Source organism: Mustela nigripes, chromosome 12, assembly GCF_022355385.1.
Source record: "Mustela nigripes isolate SB6536 chromosome 12, MUSNIG.SB6536, whole genome shotgun sequence".
Classification (NCBI taxonomy): Eukaryota; Metazoa; Chordata; class Mammalia; order Carnivora; family Mustelidae; genus Mustela; species Mustela nigripes.
In genome coordinates this window covers 84,804,010-84,814,736 of record NC_081568.1, presented here as the reverse complement: position 1 = coordinate 84,814,736, position 10,727 = coordinate 84,804,010, and the positions used below count along the sequence as shown (strand labels likewise).

Below are 10,727 nucleotides of genomic sequence, written 5' to 3'. Positions count from 1 at the left end.
CTAGTTCCATCCACTTCCTTGCAAATGGCAAGATTTCATTCTTTTGATGATTAAGTAATATTTTATTGTATATATATTCATTCAAAAGAATGAAATCTTGCCATTTGCAAGGAAGTGGATGGAACTAGAGGATATATATATATATATATATATATATACCACATCTTCTTTATTTTATTTTATTTTTTCATTTATTTATTTTCAGCATAACAGTATCATTATTTTTTCACCACACCCAGTGCTCCATGCAATCCGTGCCCTCTATAATACCCACCACCTGGTACCCCTACCCCCCCCCCCCCCCCCCCCCCCCCCCACCCCCCCCCCTCCCTTTCCGAGTCCATAGTCTCTCATGATTCACCTCCCCTTCCAATTTACCCCAACCCTCTTCTCTCTAACTCCCCGGGTCCTCCATGCTTTTGGTGAGCATAGCTGCCTTCCACATCTTCTTTATCTATTTATCTTTCAATGGATACCTGGGCTCTTTCCAGAGTTTGGCTATTATGGACATTGCTACTTTAAACATTGGAGTTCATGTGCCCCTTCAAATCTCTATGTTTGTATCCTTTGGATAAGTACCTAATAGTGCAATTGCTGGGTCATAGTGTAGTTCTGTTTTTAATTTTTTGAGGAACCTCCATACTGTCTTCCAGAGGGGCTGCACCACTTTGCATTCCCATCAACAGTGTAAGAGGGCTCACTTTCTCCATATCCTGACCAACATCTGTTGTTTCTTCAGTTGTTAATTTTAACCGTTTTGACTGGTGTGAGGTATTATCTCATTATGATTTTGATTTGTATTTCCCTGAGGCCAAGGGATGTTGAGCATTTTTTTGTGTGTCTCTTGGCCATTTGTATGTCTTCTTTTGGAGAAATGTCTGTTCATGTCTTCTACCCATTTCTTGACTGAATTTTTGTTTTCTGGGTGTTAAGTTTAATAAGTTCTTTATAGATTTTGGACATTAGACCTTTATCTGGTAAGACATTCTGTAGGTTGCCTTTTAGTTTGGTTGACTATTGCTTTGCTGTGCAAAAGCTTTTTATCTTGATGAGGTCCCAGTAGTTCACTTTTGCCTTTGTTTCCCTTGCCTTTGGAGACATGTCTAGCAAGAATTTGCCATGGCCAAGGTCAAAGAGGTTGCTGCCTATGTTCTCAAGGATTTTGATGGATTCCTGTCTCACATTTAGGTCTTCCATCCATTTTGAATGTTTTTGTGTGTGTATGGTATAAGAAAATTGTCCAGTTTCGTGACACCTGGGTGGCTCAGTGGGTTAAGCCTCTGCTTTCCGCTCTGGTCATCATCTCAGGGTCCTGGGATTGAGCCCTGTGTCGGGCTCTCTGCTCAGCGGGAAGCCTGCTTCTCCCTCTCTCTCTCTCTGCTTCCCTCTCTACCTACTTGTGATCTCTCTCCCTGTCAAATGAATAAATAAAATCTTAAAAAAAAAAAAGAAAGTTGTCCAGTTTCATTCTTCTACAGGTGACTGTCCAATTTTCCCCACATCATCTGTTGAAGATACTTTTTTCCATTGGTTATTCTTTCCTGCTTTGTGGAAGATTAGTTGACCATAGAGTTGAAAGTCCATTTCTGGGTTCTCTAGTCTGTTCCCTTGATCTATGTGTCTGTTTTTGTGCCAATACCATACTGTCTTGATGATCACAGCTTATGACTAACATAAATTTTAAGCTTCTTTCACAACTGTTAAGTGCAGAAGAGTTATATGGAACCAGAGAAATCTGAGCTTTTCCCCCCTTCATTATTTGGATCGTTTTGTAATCTGAAAATAGCATATTATATTCAGTTTGGGGCACAGTATCATTTGTGACTTAGAAGGATTTAAGAGTCATGCTACTCTGCCTGGTCTTTCTGTTTTAGAGTATCTTACTGGAAGCTTAGAAACAAATGGAGGGAGTTTTGGTAAGGAACTGGCAGCATTAGTGACTAGAAATAATTGAAAACTAGAATCTGCAGTTGATTGGGACATAGTTATGGGAAAGAAGCATATACATAAATAATAGCATAATAGGATTTGTTACTGAAGTCCAAATAAAGTAAAATGAGTCAAAATATCTGTAGTGTCTTCATATTCCATTTGATTATACTTGTGACAAGTTTCACAAGGGAGGTAGTTGAGATCATTAATCTTTAGTACATGAACCAAGCAATAGATATTTTATTTGTCATAAGAAATAGCTTTGGCCCATAAAGAAGGAGTGGAAACTTCTTAGCAGAAGAGAGTGGTTCCTCTTTAGTATAGGAACATTTATGACAATAATTTCTTTGATTTAGTGCCAGAAACTTTTTGAGAGAATATTAAAAGCTGTATAGGTTTAAATTTCATTGTTGAAAACTAACAGCTGCTATATACTTCTTTTTCATATCTGACTGAAGCTCTTTCTGTTATGTCTCCTCTATTGCTAAATTCCTAAAAATTAAAAAAGTGTATTTATAATAGTATTATGAGACAAAAGCGTTAGTCTTTGGATTGGATAATACTTCTTTTGTGACATTTTCTTTTCCCACCCAAAGTGAGAACTGAATGCCTTGCCTTGGTACATCCCATTTCTAATGGAGGACAAGAAGTTATTTTCCTCAATGGCTGACTTCCAGAATTTCTGGCTGAATGTTCTTTGTCAAGTGTATATTCCCTTCTCTAGGCCTTTCTATATAGAGCCCACAAACATCGTCAATGTGAATGATGTCATTCAGAGGGTTAGTGACCATGCCTCTGCCATGAACAAGAGGATTCATTACTACAGCCGGCTCACCGCTCCTGCAGACAAGGCACTGGTAAGGGGCAAGCATTGCTAATTGTCTAACGTTAAGTTGAAATGAATAGCGAACAGCACAAGCCAGGGAAACTCCCAGTGATTGATCTTTTTTTTTGCTGGCCATATTCCAGATGGCATCATGGAAAATCAAGATAGTAATTAGTACACATCTTAACATCCCAGACTAGTTTATTCTTATCTAGCATGACAAAGAGATTTGAAATAATCTCTCTGTGTTGACAATAGCCTGAGATTTGTTAGATTAAATTCTGCTAGTCTCCAATCCTAAGAGCTCTGAGGAGAATAAACTACTTTTAAAGTACTTTAGGTCACTGATAAATAAATAATAGTAGATCTAGTTAGTTCATTCAGTTATTAAGTTTGAAGCTACAAGGGAAAAAATTTTTAAAATTTTTCTACTAGAGTGGGAAACTGAAATACATATAAACAAATATATCCTTGTATAGATAAAAAACAAGAGTCAAAGAGCAGATTCTAAATGTTTTAGGCTTTGGGCCATATATTATTGCATATTCTTCACTTTTGGCTTTGTTTTGTTTTTGTTTAAGATTTCATTTGTTTATTTGAGAGAGAGAGCACTAGAGAGAGAGCAAGCACAAGTGAGGGGCACCTCCACTTATCTGTTACGATCATTACAAATATATAAACCAGAGACGCCTGGGTGGCTCAGTTGGTTAAGCAGCTGCCTTCGGCTCAGGTCATGATCCCAGCGTCCTGGGATGGAGTCCCACATCGGGCTCCTTGCTCGGCAGGGAGCCTGCTTCTCCCTCTGCCTGTGCCTGCCATTCTGTCTGCCCGTGCTCGCTCTCTCTCCCTCTCTCTCTCTGACAAATAAATAAAATCTTTAAAAAAACAAAAAACAAATATATAAACCACTCTTTGCAAAGAGGCCGTAAAATAATAGGTTGAAGGCTGGATTTGACCATGGGCGATAGTTGTTGATTTTTGGTCTTCTAAAATCTGTATTATTACTTTAGGATCAAAAATATGTATTGGAGGGCACGTGGGCGGCTCAATCATTGGGCACCTGCTTTCGGCTCAGGTCATGATCCTGGGCTTCTGGTATTGAGCCCCACATCGGGCTCCCTGCTTGGCGGGAAGTCTGCTTCTCCCTTTCCCACTCCCCCTGCTGTGTTCCTGCTCTCACTGTCTCTCTCTATCAAATAAATACATAAAATCTTTAAATATATATATGTGAAGTAATCTGGTTGCTTATAAGAATCATCACATGAGATATACAGAAACTTAAAAGCTTAAAAAAATGGAAACATTCTGGGAGGAAAAGTGATATTTTTATAGATGATAATAAAAAAAAGGAGAGCGAAACCAGTATTCTTTAGGTGTTTACTGAGGGACAAGGCTTGAGATATCTCAAGTAAAGCCATGTAAGGTATTAACATCTCCTTTTGCATAGCTGAAGTAGTGATTTCTAAAATATTCTGGTCATTTTTTTACCCAATCTTTTCATTTTTCTTCCCCTAGGCCTTTATATCAGTACTTGTCATAAAGACTTAGTTCCAACGGGATTATTTAAGTCCTCTGTGGAGTAAAAGTAATCCAATGTCTCTGGGTCTAATTCAGACCTAGAAGCTCTTCTTGTGGAAGCAGGCTTCAAAGATACTGGCTGGGCCAGTCTAGTCTGAATAGACATTGTTTGGCTGGAAATTAAGTCAGCAGTGTACACCAAGTTGAATACCTTTTGTTAACTGACATTGAGATGACTGTAGTAAATCAAAGTGTATAAACAGTAATAAATAGTGATCTAGAATTAACAGTAAGACATGACCATTTTTAATGAATGTATGTATACGTACAGGCTCATTTCCTGAGAATTCCAAAATTACTTTATTACGAGATGGTTAAGGGAAAAACAGTGTGAAACCACACGTCTCAGGATTCTATGGAGTTGTGCCTTTTTATTTCTGAAACTTTCCTTATTTATCTTACTATTTTAATTCTAGAATGGGGAAGAGAAGAAAATTATTTGACTGCCAACATCTCCTAGATCCTGATTAGTAAAAGTGTGTCCTGCACAAGCCAGCAGTACTGGCATCACTGAGAACTTATTAAAAATGCAGAATCTCAGTCCTTACTCCAGACCTACTGGATCATAATCTGTATTTAACAACATCCCTGTGTCTGTCACAAGAAAATTTAAGTTTGAAAAGCACTGTCCTATGCCTGGGTGGTGGGTGGCTCAGTTGGTTGATCATCTGCCTTCAGCTCAGGTCATGATTCTGGGGTCCTGGGATAGAACCCACACATCGGGCTCTCTGCTTAGCTACTCCCTTTCCCTCTGGATGCCCCCTGCCCACCAATTTGTGCTCGCTCTCTCTTACTTTCTCTATCTCAAGTAAATAGATAAAATCTTAAGAGAGAGAGAAAGAAAGGAAGGAAAGGAGGGAGGACGGGAGGGAGGGAAAGAGAGAAAGAAGGGAGCAAGAGAGAGGAAGAAAGGAAGGGGGCACCTGGGCTACCTTCAGCTCAGGTCATGATCCCAGGGTCCTGGTTGAGTCCCACATCAGGCTCCTTGCTCAGCAGGGAGCCTGCTTCTCCCTCTGTTTTCTGCTCCTTCTGCTTGTGCTCTCTCTCCCCCTCTCTCTCTCTCTGACAAATAAATAAATAAATGAAATCTTTAAAAAAAGAAAAAGGAAGAAAGAAAGGAAGGAAGGAAGAAGGGAAGAAAGGGAGAAGGGAAGAAAGAAAGGAAAGAAGGAAATGAAGAGAGGAAGGAAGGGAGGGAGAGAAAGAGAAGGAAGAGAGAGAGGGAGAAAGGAACAAGAAAGGAAGGAAGGAAGGCACGGCCCTACATTACTGCTGGAGTATGGAATCCAATTCTCCATTTTGTCTGTAACTCTTAAAAATTTATAACTTCTTAACCTTTAGCTTCTAATCCTGCCTCCTGTAATTTTAAATTTTCACTTTTTATGAACTTTGCAAGCCATCATAGTTTATCACCTGCCTGATGCAGACATGATCCTTCCCCTTTTTTCTTTTTACACCCTTGAAGAAGATAATACAACTCAGACCCAGGATGGTTAAGGGTAAAAGAGAAAACAGCAGAGCCATTTACATATATGCCTTTTTATTTCTCAGAAATCATTGTTTCCAAAGCCACAGGAGGTGTAACATTCAAGACGTGTTTTACCCGCAAGATACCAGCAATTATATACGTAAAGTCTCTGTACTTTTTCCTTTTGTACCAGTCCATATCCTTTCTACTTACTAAGGTCCAATGTTCTATCACTTCCTTGACGTCTTCCCTAACGATTCTAGTCCCTGTTAATCTTTTGTCATTCTTGCAATACAGTATCCCACCCTTACTTTTTTCTCTCTTCTACCCTTATCTAATTGCTTCCAGTCTTCCAACTGGAATTTAAGCTTCTTAAAGTTGTGGACTGTATTTTTTATCTTGAACACTAAACCTAGCATAGAGTTGTAGATTTATATAGTGGATGCTAAATGTAAAAGATTGTTGAGGGATGCCTGAGTGGTTCAGTCTGTTAAGCCTCTGACTCTATCTCAGCTCAGGTCTTGATCTCAGGGTCATGAGTTCAAGCTCTGCGTTGGGCTCCATGCTGGGTGTGGAGCCTACTTAGAATAAAGGGGAGAGGGGCACCTGGGTGGCTGAATCAGTTAAACATCTAACCCTTGCTTTTGGCTCAGGTTGTGAACTCAGGGTCATGAAATGGAGCCCTGAGTGGGGCTGTGTCCTCAGCCTGGAGTCTGCTTGAGAGTCTCATTCTCCTCCTCTCTCTGCCTCTCCCCCAACTTTCATGTGCTATAAATTCATTAGTTAATTAAAATCTTTAAAAAAGAGAAAAGATCATTGACTTTTTACCTGTCAGCTCTTGTATTTTTTAACTACTATATGGGACTTCATGTTCTCAAAGGACTGTTCTCAGGGAGATGGGCAGAATTCCACCAGGAGACTAATTTTTTTTCCTCTCTAAGGAGGTAGAATTCAGAAGATATGTATGGGAGGTAAGGTGAGAACTATGTGTATAAGAAAATATATCTATTCAGTCATTCCGTGTGTCTTCAGCTTCTCTATTAGCTCCTTGTGTTTTGTTTGCATATTCCATCTCTAAGAATCCTTGCTTTGCCTTTCCTTAGGCTATGTTAGCTCACTTTTTACTTCTGCTTTTTATATGCTCTTCATATATATTTCCTTTCTTTATCTTGTATTTATGTGTCATTTCTTTATAGTTTGAGTTCCCTACTGTTCCCTACCCTAGGTTTGCTAAAACCTATTCCTGGAGGAGTTCAATGGCCACTTGATTTTTGAAATTCCTCTCACTTAAGCCCCAGATCTCCTCCATCTAGAATTCCTTAATCTCACTCTTTACTGACTCTTCTTTCTTTCTCATGAAAATGAAGGGAAAAATATTTTTATAGTTGCATATTTTAAGAATTCATTGTCATTTCACATTGCTCTTATTCTCCAAACTCTTAGTCCTTTAGATCTACTGCATTTGGAAAGGGTTTTTTATATTCATTAATCAGGGATACATGCTATTTGTTTGTGATATTAAGAATTATATCTAGAGTCAGGTCCTCTGATGTTTAGAAAATATCCTATCCTGCACATTTTCTGGTTGTAACATTTCTCTTATAACATTTCTTCTTTTACTAGATTGCTCCAGATCATGTAGTTCCAGCTCCAGAAGAGTGCTATGTATATAGTCCATTGGGTTCTGCTTATAAACTTCAAAGTTACACTGAAGGATACGGCAAAAACACCAGTTTAGTAACCATGTGAGTAAAACTTCTTTTTGGATCATAACTTAAACTTTTTATAAATGAAAATTCCTGGTTATTTTCATTTTTGTCTTAATTAAAATGTTTAAAGAGTCAAACTCCATATTTTTACTACTATTATTCTATGTTTTCAGTTTTATGATTTGGAATACCATGATGGGAACATCTATATTAAGTATTCCTTGGGGCATAAAACAGGTAATAAAATTTTTCAGCACACTTTTTGCCTGAAATTTTTTCTCTTTATTTTGTAAGATTTACAATCAAGGTTTTAATAAATCTAGACAGTTACTGAAGAAAATAGATAATCATATTTAACTTTACATTGTCAGGTTTTTATCATAATTGTTTAGTGTAGGGTAACGTAATGTGGTTGCATATGAATTTATTCTAACATGATGATATATGTTTTCTATATTTGTGTTTTTAAACAGGCTGGCTTTACTACTGGAATGTGTGTCATCATGCTGATGGGCATTTTAACACTTTATTGCTGCTACAGAGTAGTGAAATCACGATCTATGATATGTAAGAGTTTGCCATGGTGAAAATAGAGTAACCATTTGGGTATTCATAGGTATTTCCTGGTGAAGGAGATCACTAATGTGTACATTCCACATGTGTGTTAACTATTTTGTGTCTAAAGATTTACTTCTCTAACTCATAGCATACAGCTGAACTGATATGTCAATGAATTAGTGACTGCCTTTGAAATTCAGAGAGGTTTGTAGTTTCTTTACTTTGATGCTAATTTCCTGATTTAAAAAAATATGATAAGATCTTATTTTAAAAATAGTCTTTTTCAGAACTAAGTTGAAAATTCTGTGATTCTGGGTTGCCTGGGTAGCTCTATCAGTTAAGTGTCTGACTCTTGATTTTGGCCCAAGTCTTAGTCTCATCGGCCTGGGATCCAGCCCTATGACAGGCTCCTGGTTCAGCAGGGAGTCAGCTTGAGGATGGTCTCTCTCCCTCTCCCTCTAACCCTCCCCCCTGCATGCGCTCTCTCTCAAATAAATAAATCTTTTTAAAAAAAAGAAAGAAAGAAAAGAAAACAAAATTCTGTGATTCTTAGCAGTTAATGGTGACTTTTGATCTATCCCCCACCAAGAGATCTAGATGTTAGAATCTCTTTAAAGTAGAAAATGTAACTAGAAAAATATGAAAATATGAACGTGTCCATTTTAGTGAATTCATAAAGCTTAGTAATACATTGCCTCTGCTCATCTCTGTAAATTCTGGATCAGGGAATTACCTTTTTAGATTGTTTTAAAGTAGTTTAGGACCTAAATATCCCTACATTATTTAGGTGAATCTTAGCAATTTTGAATCAAGAAACCAGGCTTTGTCTTTGAGGGGGAGGGCTTTATTAAGCAATGTATATTTTGTCTTTTTTTTTGAGGGGGTATATATTTTTTCTTAATTTTATGATTTATTCTTACCCCTTTTCCATTTATCCTCAAATACCTTGATGCTCTTACAGATCTGCTAAGGTTTTTGTATGATGTAGACATTAGCCCTTTAGCCATTATTTCTTGTCAATTTTCTTTTCCATTCAACATTTGAATGGCTTTTGTATTATATGAGTTTGTTTATATCTACTGATCTTTTCCATTGTATTTCTATTTCTTCATTTGATAGAAAAGGATAACCCTTCAAGGTCTATTTTTATATTGTCTTCTAACTTACTTAATTTTTGAATTAATTAGGACTCAGGAAAACTTTCCCCCATATGTCATTTAAGTATGCCAAATATTATTGAATAATATCTTGACTCTTACTCATGATTTTGCTTAGCCATGATTTTTCATTTGTTTTTATTAATTGCAAAATATTATGATACTGTAATCTGTTTCTTATATTATCTCTACTGTTTTGTTGACCTATGTATCTTTTTACATGTTTGTTCTGTAATGTTTTAATTTCTGTTACATCATTCTGTGTTCTAATATCTGGTGATGGACTATTCTTAATATTTTGCTAAATATTTTGAGTTAATTGGGGGAACACAGATTATGATTAATGGATATATTAGTAACATCTGTTTTATTCTTTCTCTTGTTTTATCTAGCATCAGTGGATACCAGTACCTGGGAATATCCAGATGTCTGCAGATACTATTTTGGCTCCTTTGGACAGTGGTCAAGTCTCCTTTTCTCCTTGGTATCTCTCATTGGAGCAATGATAGTTTATTGGGTGCTTATGTCTAATTTTCTTTTTAATACTGGAAGGTTTATTTTTAGTAAGTATCCATATCATATGCTTTAACAGCAGTTACTTTCAGATACAGTAACTACTGCAATGTTTTAGTTTCAGCCTTAAATTCTGGATTTGGGATAAATAAAGTAAAAAGTCATTTGTAATTCTGGAAGATATAATTGATTCAGTTTGTTTTAATATCATAGACATACTTTTATCCATTTATAAACTCTTTATGTATTTGTATATTTGTGCTTTATATGTAAAGAGAAATTTTTACTGCCTACGAACAGATTTTTTTCCTCCCTTGGTGTCATTATCTTATCCACTGAAAAAAAAAAGATCTATGCGTATACCCACTCCCCACCTCAGTTGTTATAGATATAGTTCTTTTTTTTAGATAGAATTTACATTCATAGAAACACATAAATCCTAGCCATACAATTTTGATGAATAAATCCATGTAACCATACCACCTTCATGAAACCATTCCATCGTCCCAGAAAGTAGTGCTATATTTGTTAATTATAAAAATTCAAGTTATTTGTTGCTATTATAAAATAACCTAATTAATTTTGGAAACTTTGTCTTGAATCTAGCAAATATGTCAAACTCATATCGATTCTAATTTTATAGGTTCACTCTGGATTTAATTTTAGACAGTTATGTCGTTCATAAGTAATGAAAACTACCCATCCAGTTATTATTTTAAATGATTCATACCTATATACATACATTTATATTTATATACATATATCCTTATATTTATATATATATATATATATATACACACAAACACACAACATATATGTTTATATGTACACATATTTATACATATTTATCTTTTTCAAAGTATAAAGTTATGTAGATAATGTCTCTGGTAGACATCCTTATATTGTTCCTGTGGATATCTTTCCCCATTAAATATTAAGTTTGTTGTGGGATATTGGTTATACCCTTTAGCAATTTAAAGATGTTC

General features: G+C 36.3%; 1 protein-coding gene across 4 annotated transcripts in view; it reads left to right on the top strand.

The window, feature by feature from the left end:
• The window catches only part of SLC38A9 (solute carrier family 38 member 9), an 87,557-nt gene that overhangs the window by 31,586 nt on the left and 45,244 nt on the right, over nt 1–10,727 (top strand). For 3 of the 4 annotated variants that reach the window (XM_059417879.1, XM_059417876.1, XM_059417878.1), the window contains 5 exons: nt 2,657–2,789; nt 7,428–7,549; nt 7,687–7,750; nt 7,987–8,080; nt 9,621–9,791. In XM_059417879.1, the coding sequence (XP_059273862.1) occupies nt 2,733–2,789; nt 7,428–7,549; nt 7,687–7,750; nt 7,987–8,080; nt 9,621–9,791 (508 nt within the window). In that variant the 5' untranslated portion in view covers nt 2,657–2,732. The remainder of the gene's footprint in view (nt 1–2,656; nt 2,790–7,427; nt 7,550–7,686; nt 7,751–7,986; nt 8,081–9,620; nt 9,792–10,727) is intronic. The other variant, XM_059417880.1, reaches the window with a different exon arrangement.